The following is an 18,173-nucleotide window of genomic DNA, read 5'->3' on the forward strand; positions in this document are numbered from 1 at the left end:
AGCTTAGGGAGAGAAAAGTATTAGGATCCATCAGCGCTAAAATGTCATTGAGGTCTGTCAGAGCCAGAAACTAACTACAAGTGACAAGGACCTCAGGGTGGCACGGACCTCAGATTTTTAAGGACGTGCGGTTTTAGATCCGCGAGGTCCGCGTTTTACCCCTCCTCCATTTTTGCGCTGACGGATCTTGATACTTTTCCCTCCCTATGCTGAGACGGATCCGTCAGAGCTAAATTGTCATCGAGGACCTCAGATTTTTAAGGACGTGCGGTTTTAGATCCGCGAGGTCCGCGTTTTACCCCTTCCCCATTTTAGCGCTGATGGATACTGATACTTTTCCCTCCCTATGCTGAGACGGATCCGTCAGAGCTAAACTGCCATCCAGGTCTGTCAGAGCCAGAAACTAACTGCAAGTGACAAGGACCTCAGATTTTTAAGGATGTGTGGTTTTAGATCCGTGAGGTACGGCAGGTCCGTGAGGTCCGCGTTTTACCCCTTCCCAGCAAACGACAGCAGTTCCCCCCCCCCCCCTTTCTCCCTCCTCCGGAAAAACGCCAGTCGTTCCTAAACAGGGCAGGTTGTGCAACCGGCGCCTCGGCTATAAAGGGGGAGAGGAGAAGCGGACGGGTTAGAAGCGGAGCGCGGCAGCAGAGCGAGAGCAAGCAAGAGAGCGCGCTAGAACAAGACGCGTTGGGGACTAAGTGCGCGCAGAACGCTCGAAGCACTGGAATGAATCGCCTAATCGTTTGCTGTTTCTGCGTCTTCGCGATCGGGGCCAGCCAAGCAGGTGAGCGTTGGGCAGATCTCCTTGTCTAGCCCTTTTCTTAGGTTTTGGGAGCGTTGGGAAGTGGCAGCTTTTGACTAATTCTGGTTTTAATCGCAAGTTGCTAAAAAAGTGTGTGGTTTTAAAAAAAAAAAAAACAAAACCACTGGTTCTCACTTCCTCACTCTGCATTTAAAAATTGGGGAGTTTGAAGAGCTTTGGTTAGGTGAGGATTTTATTTTTAGTGTTTTTTTTTAGTGTGTTTTATTGTGCTTCTCTAGTGTATTAGCTTACACTTTTAAACTGTTAAAACTTTTAACTGTTAACACTTTTAACTGTTTAAACTGTTAAAACTTACCCTCCCCCCTTAAATTTTTAATTTTTATTTTTTTACAAAAGCGCAGAAGAGGTTTTTAGCCACCGCTGAATGCTCTGATGCTCATCCGAATGCTGTGACCAATGGAGCGGTACGGAGCATTCAGCGTGCCAGTTGGCGCTAAAAACCCCTTCCGCGCTTTTGTAAAAGGGGTCGTTTTATTTGTCGGAATTTAAAGATCACCGGCACATTTACTTTTCAAAGATCCTCGTGCTATGCATTTATTTGACACTGAAAAATTATTTGCTAGGGAAGCTCAAGAACTTGTAGCTAAAGTGGATCATTTGAAATAACATAACATTGTGGCTGTGATACCATAAGACTAGCCTTACTGAGTCAGACCAATGGTCCATCAAGCCCAGTAGCTCGTACTCACGGTGGCCAATCCAGGTCACTAGTACCTGGCCAAAACCCAAGGTGTAGCAATATTCCATGCTACCGATACAGGGCAAAAAGTGGCTTCCCCTGTATCTTTCTCAATAACAGACTATGGACTTTTCCTCCAGGAACTTGTCCAAACTTTTCTTAAAACTAGCTATGCTATCCGCTCTAATCACATCCTCTGGCAACACGTTCCAGAGCTTAACTATTCTGAGTGAAAATTTTTTTCCTCCTATTGGTTTTAAAAGTATTTCCGTGTAACTTCATCGAGTGTCCCCTTTGTAATTTTTGACAGAGCGAAAAATCGATCCCCTTGTGCCCATTGTACTCCACTCCGGATTTTGTAGACTTCAATCCTATCTCCCCTCAGCCGTCTCTTTTCCAAGCTGAAGGGCCATAAGCGTTTTAGTCTTTCCTCATACGCGAGGCGTTCCATCCCCTTTACCATCTTGGTCGCTCTTCTTTAATTAGAGAGAGGGAGGGACCAAAGTAACAAATAAAGGCCCCCTTTTTAACATCTGGAGCTGGAAGAGCCCCCATCACCCGTCCCCTCCCACCTTCACAAAATACTGGACACTAAACTTACTGGAAAAATATAGGCCTCAGCCCTGTCTATTGGAATAAACAACAATAACAATTCAACAAAACATTATAACATCCGAGCTACCATACAAACGGTCTTTATATGTTAAATTCCCCAATTCCCCGCTGTCCTCAGCTAGGGCTTGGGGGTGGCATGACCTCCATGCCTCTTAATATTCCATTCCCTGACACTTGCTCCCCCCGAGCTCACGTCCTCTTACGGCTCGTCACCGGATGAGCCCACCCCCAAAAAACGCTGCGACATCCTTAAACCCCAGTGCCAACCGAACCACCCACAGAAGGGAGGGAGGGAAAACCACCCTCCAGGAGTCAGGAACCCTGACCCCCAGAAGGTCCCGGCTTATATACGCCCACCCCACCCCCCGCTCGAACCTTCCATGCCTTGGCCAATCAAAAGTTCTGACCGGTCAAGGCAGGAACATGCCCCCTTCCCCTAAATCTTTCCTCCCTATGCTGCCTACCTAGTCCCGACGGGTGATTAACGGGCCCTGCAGCCCAGTATTAAATTTCGCCCGTCGAGACGAGCTCTCGGGCTTACACATCAATCTGCGTTAGGGTTTTTATTGCGAGTCGCTGTGGTTAAAGCTCCAATGCTCATAGGAATTCTATGAATGTCAGAGCTTTTATTTTGGCCAAACACTGTTAACGCAGCTTGATAAAAGGGGGGGCCAACATTATTTAATAAATATATCATTTTTTAAAAAGCCACGTTTTTATTTTGGCAATGTATTTCTTATCCATGTCTGTTGTTATTATAGTCTCGCTCTTACAAGGGTGGTCTGAAAAGTAAGTTAGACAACATAGGCCCTCTTTTACAAAGGCGTGCTAACATGCGCTAACCGCTAATGCGTCCATAGGATAACCCGCGCACGTTAGCGTTTAGCGCGTGTTTTAGCTGAAAAGCTTAGCGCACCTTTTGTAAAAGAGCGGGAGTACTCTCCATCGAGTTTCCCGTTTTTTCGTAAGCTATTTTTCCTACGATACGAAAAAACGGGAAACTCACTGGACTAGCTGTGTAGCCCTTGATGGAGACTATGTTGTTTAATTTTGCTTTTTTTACCAGACTTTTCAAACCATCCTTATATTTTAGTTTGGTTTATGTGCAGCCATTGGGGTTGTTGGGGTTTTTTTTTTGGGGGGGGGGTTGTTGTTGAAAGCATATAGAAAATATATTTGAGCGATCAACTGTAAGCAAATGAGAGAAACCATTGGCCATCAAAGATGCAAACAACAGGCTTGACAAAAAAGGTGACTGGCTATGACTCTGAAGGGGTTCAAACGCTAGCTCTAGGTTACTTCAGCACAATAAACGATTGTTTGGGAAGGCTTAAAATCATCTCCGAGTCATCTAAATTGTAGCGTATAAGCTGTCAAAGTCTTCCTGAAATCTTCTTTAAATGATTTGTAAGAGTGAACTCTGCGCTCTCCCTGTATTTCAGCTAATCCTTGCTGCTCCAACCCTTGTCAGAACCAAGGGGTGTGTATGACAGTGGGCTTTGACAAATACGAATGTGATTGCACCAGGACAGGCTACTCCGGCGAGACCTGCGCTACCCGTGAGTACAAAGAGTACCGTAGCAACACCCGAAGCCAAACATGCCCAAATCTGAATTCTTTCAATCGAGGGCTCCCGTATAACTCGCTGTACCCTTTTCTCCTCTCTCTCAGCGGAATTTTGGACCTGGTTGAAAGTAACGCTGAAGCCCCGCCCAAATACGGTTCACTACATCCTTACCCACTTCAAAGGAGTTTGGAATATAATCAACAATATTCCCTTCCTCCGGGACACCATCATGCGATATGTACTGACATGTAAGTAGTTCTTTCATGATCTTTCGTGCACTGTGAGGACATTATGACAGCCATCTAGATCAGGGGTGTCCAACCTGCGGCCCCTGTGAAGTATTTTGTGCGACCCCGGTCGAAGGCAATGCAGTGTTTTCCTCTGCTGCCCCCGGGTGTTTACTGTCTTGCCAGCTCCCTCCTCTGTCTTGCTGCACGATTTGTGCGACCCCCAGAATTTCGTTTTGGCCAATGCGGCCCAGGGAAGCCAAAAGGCTGGACACCCCTGATCTAGCTATTCAGCGCTATTTAGTCTGCCGAGAATGGCTCCCGGTTGTCTAAATAGCACCTAGCCAGCACCAATATTCCGATATCTCACCCTGAATATCTGACTTGGCAGATTGGCCAGTAACCAGCTACGTCATGTAACATAGCTGGTCTCCACCAATATTCAGCAGCTCACCAGTTAAATCTAAAAGGGTGATATGAGGGGCCGCTGAAAAGTTCTGTGCCCAACCAAGACAAGAACGATGTGGAGCCATGAAATTTACACGTTATTCCACACTTCTCATTTCTTTTTGTATCATTGAAACGAAAAGTGTCAACAAAAGTGTGAAATAACATGTAAATTTCATGGCTCCACATCGTTCTTGACTTGGTTGGGCTCAGAACCTTTCAGCGGCCCCTCATATCTTTGGCCGTTGAGACTTAGATGGCTAGCCACTTAATATTGGCATAGCCCCCTATATCTTGGCCAGCCCAAAATGGACCAGAAATTCAATGCTGGTGGCTGGATACGGCTCTGGTATCGAATTTCCGGTATTGCTGTGGACCATGGGAGATTGCCAACGATCCCTCCCAGTCTGAATATGAGCCTGACATGAGGAACTCCCCAGACAAACATTAACAGTTTCTTGTTCTTTCTGCGATCCAGCCAGGTCACATTTGATTGACAGTCCACCCACATATAACAGTGACTATGGTTACAAGAGTTGGGAAGCCTATTCCAATCTCTCCTACTACACCAGAAATCTTCCGCCAGTAGGACTTGACTGCCCAACCGCCATGGGAGTGAAAGGTAATCCATCTTTTGTTGAACCCTAGGATCTGAACCCACTTTGTTGGATGAGTGGTTAGAGGGATTTTTTTTCTGGTACTATCAGTATAATGACTTTGAAAATCTGCACTGTTAGGAATTATGCCTCCCCCACCCCCCTTTACAAAACTGTGTTAGGCTTTTTTTTATTGGTATTAGCTCTGACACTCATAGGCCTAACTATATTCTCCCTAGACCAGTGGTTCTTAACCTGGGTTCGACCGAACCCCAGGGGTTCGGTGAGTCAGTCTCGCGGGTTCGGCGGAGGTCAAAACACACCTCCGACTCATATAGCACTTCGGTCACGTTCAATCATCTATCAGTTATTCAGTGATTTTGATCAAGATTGATCGTGTACTCGGTTTCTTGATCTATCAATCTGCAACTAACGCCTTATATACATCAATCAATTCCTGATCAAAATTTGTGATTTAACTGATAGATGATTGAACGTGACCGAAGCGCTTATGATTCGTGATGATACGCCCCGCTTGTTCATAATTGGCTGCAGGTGATCACGCAACATCGCTTGGCCTATCTGTGCTGCAGGGGATTGGATGCGCACAGTAGTCGAATTGTAACTGTTGTGATGGTACGTCGTGCGATCCCTATCTTAAGATTTGAATCCCTTACTAACGATGTCGAGCAAAATACGAAAGCGGTCGGACGAATATGTACAATATGGATTCACATGTATGATGGAACGTGATGGGAGTCGGCGTCCTAATTGCATGATTCGCAATGCCAAGTTGAGTCATTCTAGTCTAGCTCCGGCAAAACGAAGGGAATAAAGAAGGGTTCGGTGAACACGCATATGAAACTGGTGGGGTTCAGGACCTCCAACAAGGTTAAGAACCACTGCCCTAGACCAATATGGCTACTTGAAATTCGGCTCTTTCCATATAAATCCAAGCTACTGTAAGCAGTATTTGAACTCTAGTCCTTTCTAAGCGCGGTGGATCATTAATTTCCTTCTAAGTTATAGCTAAATATGTCTTGTGTTCTTTGGAAACTGGTGGATTGGCATTATACCGTAAGGAAGAGTCAGCTTACACTCTGCTCTTTTCATTTACAGGAAAGAAGGAGCTGCCCGATGCTAAAGTCGTCGTGGAAAAATTTCTGCTCAGACGAAAATTCATTCCTGATCCCCAGGGCACAAATATTATGTTTGCCTTCTTCGCTCAGCATTTCACTCACCAGTTCTTTAAGACAGACGCCAAGAGAGGAGCTGCCTTCACAAAAGCATTAGGCCATGGGGTAAGATTGGAGGGCAAAATTAAGCCAACAATTTACTGCAAATGTGAAGACAAATCACAGAAGACGGGAAATGAAGGCTTTTCTACATTTCAATTTCACTGTAAAAGACAGCATAATGGATAGCATACCCTACAAAAAGCTCTTTGATATAAATATTCAAAGGGTTACCATATGGCTCCAGAAAAAGGAAGTAAAACCCAGATCTCAATCTGTCCTACTTGCTTCCGTTGCTTTTAATGGAAGTAAAACCTGGATGTCTGAAACTGTCGTCCTTTTTCTGGAACCATATGGTAATCCTAAATATGCATGAACCCAGCTGATTATAGAAACATATAAGTCCTTTTACCAAGGGCACAAACTGATGGATAGAAACATGATGCCAGATAAAGGCCAAATGGCCCATCTAGTCTGCCCATCCACAGTAAGCATTATCGCTTTCTCTCTCTGAGAGATCCCACGTGCCTATCCCAGGCCCTCTTGAATTCAGACACAGTCTCTGTTTCCGCCACCTCTTCCGGGAGACCGTTCCACGCATCTACCACCCTTTCTGGTGGAAAAAGTATTTCCTCATATTACTCCGGAGACTATCACCTCTTAACTTCATCCTATGCCCTCTCATTGCAGAGTTTCCTTTCAAATGAAAGAGACTCGACTCATGCACATTTATATTAGGTAGGTATTTAAACATCTCTCAAGGACACTATTGTAGTGACAAAAAATCCAAACGTTTCAAAAAAATGTCACTCACCAGCAGTGGGTTCCCACAATAAGATCTAACATTAAGATATAAAACAGGTGGAGAAAAAGCCTCAAAACCATGTATCGCGCAGCAATCTTTGATGATTTTCAGCTGGCGTTGTTATTGTCATCGGCAAAAAACACACCATGAAACAATTTTTAAAGATCTACAGGGGAAATAACCCCCTACTGTGCACAGTAATCAAAGAAGTTTTTCAAAACATGTTTTAAACGTTTTTATCATTTTTATACATAGTTTTACAAATGTTTTCAAGCGACACGCTACAAAGCATGTAACATGCTGAAAAAAGCAGAAGCAAAATGAAAAGCTACTTAGCTCTGGCGCCAGAGAACTCAGTCAGGAGGCAGCTGCCGGGTTTCAGCAGTAATCCCCAGCCTCATACAGAAAATTCTAGAAGCCCTGTATGAGGCTGGGGATTACTGCTGAAACCCGGTCCTGACTGAGTTCTCTGACGCCAGAGCTAAGTAGCTTTTCATTTTGCTTCTGCTTTTTTCAGCATGTTACATTTTAAAGCTTTGTAGCGTGTCGCTTGAAAACATTTGTAAAACTATGTGTAAAAATGCTAAAAACGTTTAAAACGATAGTAAAAAGTATGATCACGTCTTGAAAAACTTCTTTGATTACTGTGCACAGTAGGGGGTGATTTCCCCTGTAGATCTTTAAACATTGTTTCATGGTGTGTTTTTTGCCGATGACAATAACAACGCCAACTGAAAATCATCAAAGATTGCTGCGTGATACTATCCCTATGTTCTGGTTCAGCTGGAACTTGTCTAACTTTGTCTTGAATCCCTGAAAAGTGTTTTCCCCTATAACAGCCTCCAGAAGAGCGTTCCAGATTTCTACCACTCTCTGGGTGAAGAAGAACTTCCTTACATTTGTACGCAATCTATCCCCTTTCAACTTTAGAGAGTGACCTCTCGTTCTCCCTACCTTGGAGAGGGTGAACAACCTGTCCTTATCTACTAAGTCTATTCCCTTCAGTACCTTGAATGTTTCGATCATGTCCTCTCTCAATCTCCTCTGTTTGAGGGAGAGAAGGCCCAGTTTCTCTAATCTTTCACTCTACGGCAACTCCTCCAGCCCCTTAACCATCTTAGTCGCCCTTCTCTGGACCCTTTCAAGTAGCAACATGTCCTTCTTCATGTAAGGTGACCAATGCTAGATGCAGTACTCCAGGTGAGGGCGCACCATGGCCCGGTACAGCGGCATAATAACCTTCTCCGATCTGTTTGTGATCCCCTTCTTTATCATTCCTAGCATTCTGTTCGCCATTTTTGCCGCCGCCGCACATTGCGTGGACAGCTTCATCGACTTGTCGATCATAACTCCCAAATCTCTCTCCCAAGTCTCTTTATATCTTAATGTTAGATCTTATTGTGGTTACCCACCGTTGTGGAGTGACATTTTTTGAAATTGTTGGATTTAAACGTCTATCATATCTCCTCTCCCGCCTTTCCTCCAGAGTATACAGATTGAGATCAAGTCAGTGCCTTTATTGACGCATACAATACTTGACTTCCTTATCTGATCCATAAATTATTCCTTTGACAGTTCAGTAGCCCTAGAAAAAACTAATACCATCCACCCCAAAGTACTTCGGTGCTAATAGTTCAGTGCTTTTAAAAGCTAATGATTCTAGGTCATTTAGAAAATGGCTTTTCTATGCTTAACTGTTGCTATTAAGTCAGTCAATCAAGGCATTGAAATTTTTATGGCCAGGGCCTGTTGTTTACTCATGTGTTCAACAGACAAACCCTCTGGCTAACTAGAAACTTTTAGCAAAGGTTTGAAATAAGAGCCATAAAAGGTAACTCTTTCCATTGTTTCATTGTAAGTAGGCAAAGCAAGTAATCCGGCATATTTTTAAATATAAGATTTGTTTTAAAATAGACAAAAATCCCATGAAACAAAAACATGAAAAATGACTTCTCCTTCTACAAATTGCAGAATTAAGGATGTTTCAAATTTATTTGGTCTTGAGATCCCGCTTTTAAATGCAAAGCGGTTTGCAAGTATACAGAAATTTTGTAAAAAAATATATATTTTAAAATGATAAAGATGGGAAAAAACAGACTACACGAACGTTACAGGCAAAACACGCTACATAAGGGAAGTGTTAACGTATTGGATTCATTTGCATGCCTTATGAAATCTATGAGGGGCTGCCGGAAAGTTTCCAGCCCAGCCAAGAAGAGAATGACGTGGAGCCATGAAACTTACAGGTTATTCCACATTTTTCTTGACACGTTTTCTTTCATTTCATATCATTGAAACATAAAGTGCCAAGAAAAGTGTGGCATAATTTGTAAGTTTCATGGCTCTACATCATTCTCTTCTTGGCTGGGCTGAGAACTTTCCAGCAGCCCCTCTTAGTGCACACAGAATCAATTTAATACAAGAACTGACATGTGTAAAGTCAATTTTTGAACATTAAATTTTTTGAAAATATGTTGATAATGGTTTATTGATAACACGTGTTAATCTCAGATTTACCGCAGGATATCCCACAGTAGGCCCTTTTACACGGTGGTAAATGAATGCTAGTTCTTACTGCACCTTAGTAAAAGGACTCCAGTGATACCTTTCATCAAACTAACTACATTTTAAATTTAATATAATGGCACCCTTCTAGGATTTCACATTCCTAGACATTCACTACTCCACCAGTTACCTGTCCCAATAACACATGGGCTAGATTTACTAAAGTGCAATACTGCATTGGTGTATACCAGGGGTAGGCAATTCCGGTCCTCGAAAGCGGGAGCCAGGTCAGGTTTTCAGGATCTCCACAATAAATATGCACGAGATAGATTTGCATCTCAAGGAGGCGGTGCATGCAAATCCATCTCATACATATTCATGGTGGAGATCCTGAAAACCTTACCTGGCTCCGGCTCTCGAGGACCTACTCCTGGTGTATACTAATGTCATTAATGTGCATATTTTTTTTTTCCCCATAAATCTAGGCCTTTATTCTGACCCAGTGAAATAACATTCAGAATACTGAAATGTCTTTAAGTGTAGCTAACATACTTTCAAATATAAATTGAAATGTTGAAATTTAAAAATGATTTTTTTCAGTTGGAAACCGCCTAGAACACTTGGATAGAGAAAATTACAAGTATTTTAAATAAATAAATATATTGCTAAAAACATAGTTAAATCCCAAGTTTTTTCTCTAATTATTTATCAGGTTGACTTGAATCATGTTTATGGGGAGACTTTGGACAGGCAGCACAAACTACGCCTTTTTAAAGATGGAAAGCTGAAATACCAGGTAAACAACTTCCTTCACGGCTACTGCAAAGTGAACTCGCACTCAAGTCTTTCTTACTTAACCCATGGAACAGGCTTCTGGATGGAATAGATGAATGTGGAAGCTCACACTGAGTCAATGTATTCTTTTTTTTATATATAAATCTTTATTAGTTTTCAAATGTTAACAGTGCCCATACAATGAATTTAAAAATAAACATTACACAGAACGCACTTTAAATACACAAATAATTCAAAAAACAATCATTTTCTCCCCCCCTCCTTCCCATAATTAATAGAAGTACATATTTAATTTCAATAATATAGATAATTAGTATAGCAAAAATAATACATTTCTCCCCCCCCCCCTGCCACCCACCCTGGATGTGTAAGGAAGTCAAATAAAAGGAAAGGTACAAAAAAAATAATAATGTATTCTTAATGCATTTATTTTATGTTTTTAAATTGCAGATGGTTGACGGAGAGATGTACCCTCCAACAGTTCAAGATACACAAGTGGAAATGATTTATCCTCCCCATATCCCTGACCATTTAAAACTTGCCGTGGGGCAGGAGGTGTTTGGCTTGGTTCCAGGATTAATGATGTACGCCACAATATGGCTTAGGGAGCACAACCGGGTCTGTGATATCCTTAAAAAGGAGCACCCGGAATGGGATGATGAGCGCATATTCCAAACCACTAGGCTTATTTTAATAGGTGAGTAACGAGAAAGAGATTAAAACCGTTTTTTTTTTTTCCGTAACACAACCAGTAGATGCAAGGTCTACCTTGCATCCACAAATGTTGCAATGCCTTGTTGTATTATGTAGGCAGCCGCAGGAAACACCGTTGCTTTAATGGAGTTGCTCAAAAAGGAACCACAAATGGGGACTTTAGCAATCTGCACTATGATTTGTTCAGGAACTGCATAGGACAGTAAACCTTGTAAGAGGAAACCCCATTTCATAATTCTCTTCCTAGTACTGTCATAATGCATCATTGATTAGGTCTTTAGACAACAAGGTTTCAATTACTCTTAGCCAACACACTTTTGACAATATTGAGACCATATTGGAAGATTCACAGCCATTCAAAAATTGATGCAATGGGGACCTTGTATTTAATCCATCAAGTTAGTTCCTTTCTAGACTCCTTTTATATTCTTAATTCTGCTAGTATAAAAAGAAAATGACTTTAATATTTTGAGACGATAAGAATTTTGAAAATATTGAGTATTGGGGACATGTGTATATCTAACCTAATCTTCAATTTATATAGCGAGTTATTTCCCAATGGAGCTCGACTTGTTTCACATATAATTAAGACTAGCATACATAGAAAGAGGAGCATGAGAGAAGTAAGGGCTATAATATTTCATTGATCCTGTAGTTAAACCGTTTAAATATTGCAAGAACAGCAAAGTCTTCAGAGTTTTGCGAAATAATTGCAACTGGTCTATCAATCTAATAGTCAGGGAGTCCATTCCAGATCTCTACTAGCTTGAAAACAAAAGATTGACTAAGCTTCCCAGCAGATTTAATTCCCTTAAAGGAAGGGAAAGAGTTTATATTTTTGTGTATTTCTCAAATGGCAAGATCTAAAGGTATTACAACATAAGGGGGCTAAAGGGTCAAATATTCCATAGAGAAGTTTGAAGATTACGCATGCGCATTTAAACTGGATCCTAAAGCAAACTGGGAGCCAGTGAAGTTTTCTCAATAGATCATACTTTCGTTTCCCAAAAATGAGCTTAGCTGCAGTATTCTGTATTAACTAAAGTCTTTTTAGTCTGCCCTTCTTAATACACAAGTAAACTGAATTACAGTAGTCTAGCTGGGCAAGCACAGTGGATTGTACCAACACTGAAAAATGTTCTTGATGGAATAATGACCTAACTTTCCTCAACATGCGCAGACTAAAAAAACTCACTTTTTTGTCAAAGAATCTATCTGTTCATGAAATGTAAGTGTTGAGTCCAGGATGATACCCAAGGATCTAGAAGAAAAATCTATATGCAATGAAATTCCTGCTTTGTCATTGTAGCACATGCTTATTGGCTTGCCCTCCTCTGCCCGACAGGTGAGACCATCAAGATTGTCATTGAAGACTATGTGCAACACCTGAGTGGCTACCATTTTAAGCTGAAATTTGACCCAGAACTGCTGTTCAACCAGCGCTTCCAGTACCAGAACCGAATTGCTGCAGAGTTCAACACTCTCTACCACTGGCATCCTCTGCTTCCCGATACTTTCCAAATTCAAGACAAAGAGTACAGCTACCAGCAGTTCATGTTCAACAACTCGGTCATGCTGGAACATGGCGTGTCTCAGATGGTTGAGTCTTTCTCCAGGCAAATCGCTGGAAGAGTGAGTGTCTCTCCTCTGACCCATCTGGTCTTAATGTTTAGAGCAATACTTCAGACAGCTGAAGATCTGTTTTCAGAATAAGTTTTCCTATACATGTCGAATGATAGAAGCCAGTGGCATAGCAAGGGGGGAGAAGGGGCCGACCACTCCGGGCGCTATGATGGTGGGGAAACCGTCTCTCCTCCTCTCTGCCCCCACTCCATGTGTGCCTCTTGAAATGTTTGCCAGTATGAGCAGCCTAGTCACACTGGCTTAGGCTCCCTTCTGATGTCACTTCCTGGTGTGCAGTGGGGAGAGCGCACTTGAGCGGTGGGGAAAAATTGGGCGCGCATGGCGCGATGATGCTAAGCACCCCTGCCCTGGGTGCCTCCCCTCCTTGTTACGTCACTGATAGAAGCTGTTTAGAACATAAGAAGTGCCTCTGCTGGGTCAGACCAGAGGTCCATCATGCCCAGCAGTCCGCTCACGCGGAGACCCACCAGGTCCAGGACCTGTATAGTAACCCTCTATCTATACCTCTTTATCCTTCAGAAAATTGTCCAAATCCTTCTTGAACTCCAATACCGTACCTTGCCCTATCACACCCTCCGGAAGCGCATTTCAGGTGTCCACCACCCTTTGGGTGAAGAAGAACTTCCTAGCATTGGTTCTGGATCTGTCCCCTTTCAACTTTTCCGAATGCCCCCTCGTTCTTTTATTTTTCAAGAGTTTGAAGAATCTGTCCCTCCCCACTCTCTCTATGCCCTTCATGATCTTGTAAGTCTCTATCATGTCCCCTCTAAGTCTTCGCTTCTCCAGGGAAAAGAGCCCCAGTTTCTCCAATCTTTCAGCGTATGAAAGGTTTTCCATACCTTTTATCAAACGCGTCGCTCTCTTCTGAACCCTCTCGAGTAGCGCCATATCCTTCTTTAGGTACGGCGACCAATATTGGACGCAGTCCTGGAGCATCTTTTAACCACGCTGGCTTTAGATGGTGCTCCATGACCAGCATGAGAAACATCGCTTTAGGAAATTATGAACACATGGAGCGTTTATTGATATTTTATGTTACAATGATAAAAATAAGTGTGATAGTTAAAGGGGTATTGTCTGTTTCAAACGCCCCCCCTTTTAAAAATGTTGCTACCTGGCCCATTTTTAGTAGACTCCATATAATATGGGCATTGCAGTTCAAGATATTTGACCATATTATAAATTAAGGTGGTCCTGCAATATAATATGTAACAGGAAAAGCTAAACAGGGTCTAGTCATGTGTTATGTGGAGTCTACAGTTGTGAACTGCACCATAATACTGCTAAGAGAAGCAAAATTATTTATAGAGGTAGGTAAAATATAGCTAAACACCTTGGAGCTGCCAAACAGTCTTCTTGTCTTATTTAGCCACAGCATCTTAGTAACTATTGATTTATTTGGATTTGTATCCCATTCTCCCAGGAGAGCTCAGAACAAGTTACAAGTTTACATACATAAAACATAGCTTGACAGTACAGTTTAGATCATGACATTTTTCTCTCAGCTCTTCTTCTTGCATCAGTGAGCAGTGCTGTAGCTCCTCAGTTTGTACCAAAGCAGTTGACAATCACTATAAGAGGAGAAATAAAAAAGGCGGAATACAGGAAACTCCCCAACAAAGCTGATTGTGCTCTGCTCTGAAATGATTAAAGTACAATCAACCAATGCCAGTAGGAGCATAAACTTAAAACAAGGTGGAAATAAACAAACCGCCTACCCGAGTGCACCCAGCACTAACATTTATGCAGCTCTCAAAGTCTCTCACTTGCCCTTTTACAATAGAGCATTAACTCCCATTACTCTTCTGGCAGGAGAAACCCAAACAGATGGAAATACATATCTGTCTGAAAATGTAAGCAGGCGAAATGTAATCTGACGGGGCCTACAAGTGCTTTATAGAAGAGCTCTGAATTGATTCAAGTTGGCCTATGTGTAGGTTAGATGTTTTTGCTTCATATGAGGAAAGGCTGTTTACTCAGCTCCTCCTAGTAATATGTTCTTGGCAGCTTAAAGCAATTTAAACAAACCAAGTCCACATCCTCATTTCGAAGCACTGACTTCTAGTAATGTGAACTTGTGGCTGACTAACAATTAACCAGTGCTGTTATAGTATTTTGGCATATGTGTGTTTGCAAAGAGTTATCAGATCCATAGGTGAATGGATAGCCAGGTATGCAATGCTAAATGTTTGTTTATACAGCATTACTGAAATGCCTCGCTAGAATTACTAGCCTGAAGCATGTCTTGTTGGCAAGAGTCCTTATTCTCTTATTGCTTTTTTCTCTCAATAGGTTGCCGGGGGTCGGAATGTTCCACCTGCAGTTCAGAAAGTAGCCATAGCCTCTATTGAACAAAGTAGGCAGATGAGATACCAATCCATGAATGAATACAGAAAACGCTTCCAGTTAAAGCCCTTCAGCTCATTTCAGGAACTGACAGGTAAGGCATTTTCTTTGGCTTGTTTTCACAAAAGCCGCAGTAGCAAATTTCGGTGCGACAAATGCGACGAAGCCCATAGGAACTGAGTGGGCTTCGTCGCCTTGGCTGCGCAAGACTCGTTACTATTGCGTTGGAAAAGGGCCCCCTAATTTCTAATATACCAACTACAAACTGAAAGCTGCTAAGGCGGTGTGCAGTCGGGTAGTGTAGGCTTTTTCTGTTCTTGGAAGGCTCACAATCTAAATTTGCACCTAAGGGTTTTTCTGCAGCTCATGAATAATCATTTCTGGTCTTTCTCTTACTCAGTATAGAAAAGGCAATTTATAATTAGGCAGGTTCCACATTTATTGTCGTATTAGGCATTGTTGCTTCTCTTGTTAAGTGTCCATGTTGCCTTCTACCTTACCCATGTAACGAGAGGCTGCGGAATAGTTCTCAGCCCAACCAACAAAGCCGGGGCAGTCTCCGTTGAGGGCTCTACACTGAATCCAGCAATTATCCACTTTTTTTGTGTGTGTTCTGTATTTTTCTGACGGAATGAAAAAAGTGGAAAATCACTGGACCAACTGTATAGCCTTCGAGGGAGACTGCTCCAGCTTTGTTGGTTTTGCCGAGACCTTTTCAGCAGCTCCTCGTAGTTTGGCTATATTGAGGCCAGTTGTAATAGTTATTCCCTGGACCGTAATGCATTATGTATCTAAAACCTTTGGCCATTCAAAATAAGATGGATATGGACAATGTGTTACTAAAAATCAAGGTTGCGTGCCTGGACAAAGATAATCACTAAAAGTAATAAAAAGCACAGTGCAGGAATAAATGACAAAGAATTCACTGCTTTTCAAAAAAATCTGTTGAGAAAAAAAATCGGTTGAATTTAATAGAGATGTTTATGTATTTGACTATTTCAGGGGAGGAAGAAATGGCTACTGAACTTGAGAAATTGTATGGCGATATTGATGCAATGGAACTTTATGCCGGCCTCCTGGTGGAGAGACCACGTCCTGGGGCGATCTTTGGCGAGACCATGGTGGAAATGGGTGCCCCTTTCTCCTTGAAAGGCCTCATGGGAAATGCCATCTGCTCTCCCGAATACTGGAAGCCCAGCTCCTTTGGCGGCGACGTGGGTTTTCAAATCGTAAATACCGCCTCGTTACAAAAACTCGTCTGCAATAACGTGAAGGACTGTCCCGTCACTTCATTCCAAATTCTGAAGCCAAAGGCCACCGAAACAGCAACGATCAATGCCAGTACCTCAAATTCCGCACTGGATGACGTGAATCCTACCTTACTACTAAAAGAACACTCAGCTGAACTTTAGAATCTCGTCAGATATATTTAATTTATTTGTGCTAAATTCTATTTATTTATTGTTTAATTTAATTAAATGCATAGACAAAACTGTTATATGCATTTAAGATCTTCTGCAACAGAAGCTACTATCTCTTATACAGAGATAAAAGTCCAAAGTTTTGTTGTTGTTGTTGTTGTTTTTTTAAAAGCATAGTAAATCTTTTTTGCTTTTATTTGTTTTTTTACTAAACTAAACTAAACTAAACCTTACGTTTATATGCTTCCTGCAGGTTAAAATGCAGATAAAGGCCAAATGGCCCATCTAGTCTGCCCACCCGCAGTAACCATTATCTCTTTCTCTCTCAGAGATCCCACGTGCCTATCCCAGGCCCTTTTGAATTCCAGGGACCAAATTCCTTTGCCCATGTTAATACTGAGATGCACCAGTGGTGTAGCTATGAGTGGTCTGGGTAGGTATCGTCCTGCCCTCTCCTATCTCTCAGCCCCATCGCTCCTTGGTATAGTTGCTCACGTCCCGGCACCAGACAGGAAGGTGGGACGCTGCAGAGTGAAGCCTTTGGGATGGCGCTGGCTGCAGAAATGAATCTACAGATGCCGGGACAAGTGCAAGATATACTTGGGAGGGACGGGGTTGGGAGGAAAGGAGTAGCTGGGACGCCACCGAGGAGAGAGGGAGAGATGTTGGATGGGCACAAAAGCCTGTAAATTTTTTTTTTTATATGTCCGTGAGGTGGGGGATGGGATGTGGAAGGGCACATCCAAGTTAGCTATGCGATCATCCAAAATACTGGATCTGGCTATGCCAGTGAGATGCACTGCACTGATATTTCATGACTGCATTTTTTTAAAAATAAATAAATGGATCAAACTAGTACTCAGGACAAGATGCACTTTTCTTAATGCAGACCCTTAAAAATGCGCTGTAAAGTCTTGGATACTAAAAATAACTGGTCCGCTCTTTCTCCAAGAACCGAAATCAGGATATCTCTTGTAGGAGAAAATGGAGATTTTCATGCATTGTTAATTTACTGGAAAATGTGTTTAATGTAGGCACAGTAAGTGCGAATAGAATCTTGTAAAAAAGAGGAAAATGTGTTATTTAATTGTATTTTATCTTATTTGTACATCCTGTTGAGGTTAGGTACTGGGAAACAGAGGTGCTTTGAAAGCACTCTTGGGTTTGCAATATATATGTAATATAATTTAATTTAATTTTTTAATATATATGTATTTTTAAAATTTTTTATATGTATGGTACTTGTGATAATGCACTATTGAACTACAAGATTTCACTGTAACCTGGTAATAATTTTAGACAACGAAAGCACTAGTGGACAGATTCATCAATCAAGAATGCAAGAGTCTCTATCTCATCATTTGCAGTTGATCATATTCTACAAATGCAATATTTTTGCCAGATTCTCCTTATGCTGTGCTACAAAATTTAGAAGAATTTGTGTCTTTATACTTGATTTTTGTAATTTTTATAAAAAAAAATATATATATATATATATTTATTCTTTTATTTAAATGGTAATTCAACCACTGATTGGCAATAAACTATTTTGATAAATATTGTGTGCACTGATTTATTTCACAATTTAGGACTGGGCATCAAAAAACTCTGGTGCCAACACTAGCTCTGACTGGAATGGTGTTTCCTGCAATTGTGCTTTTTATAGCATCGTGCTTTTTATAGCACCTCTGTGCGTCGCATAAGTTAGGGCGCAGGCATTTAAGCCCGCTAAAACCAGGCCTAAATGCCTC

The 18,173-nt window shown here is 41.9% G+C and overlaps 1 protein-coding gene across 1 annotated transcript; it reads left to right on the plus strand.

Annotated features, from left to right (window-relative positions):
* The first annotated feature begins 643 nt into the window (after positions 1–643).
* On the plus strand, positions 644–17,973 carry PTGS2 (prostaglandin-endoperoxide synthase 2). Its single transcript, XM_033961359.1, has 10 exons — positions 644–787; positions 3,563–3,679; positions 3,792–3,935; positions 4,840–4,983; positions 6,077–6,258; positions 10,215–10,298; positions 10,748–10,994; positions 12,357–12,643; positions 14,948–15,095; positions 16,004–17,973. Exons 1-10 carry the CDS (start codon positions 730–732, stop codon positions 16,411–16,413), a joined length of 1,821 nt encoding a protein of 606 aa, XP_033817250.1. The 5' UTR covers positions 644–729; the 3' UTR covers positions 16,414–17,973.
* The last annotated feature ends 200 nt before the right edge of the window (positions 17,974–18,173 follow it).

The sequence above is a fragment of the Geotrypetes seraphini genome, chromosome 10 (genome assembly GCF_902459505.1).
Source record: "Geotrypetes seraphini chromosome 10, aGeoSer1.1, whole genome shotgun sequence".
Taxonomy (NCBI): Eukaryota; Metazoa; Chordata; class Amphibia; order Gymnophiona; family Dermophiidae; genus Geotrypetes; species Geotrypetes seraphini.

Bases quoted from the DNA above. Each gene is read 5' to 3' on its own strand.
- PTGS2 (XM_033961359.1), top strand. From the start codon at position 730: ATGAATCGCCTAATCGTTTGCTGTTTCTGCGTCTTCGCGATCGGGGCC. The intron at 6,259-10,214 runs GTAAGATTGGAG...ATTATTTATCAG, and splicing joins CAAAAGCATTAGGCCATGGG to GTTGACTTGAATCATGTTTA. The intron at 10,995-12,356 runs GTGAGTAACGAG...TCTGCCCGACAG, and splicing joins CACTAGGCTTATTTTAATAG to GTGAGACCATCAAGATTGTC.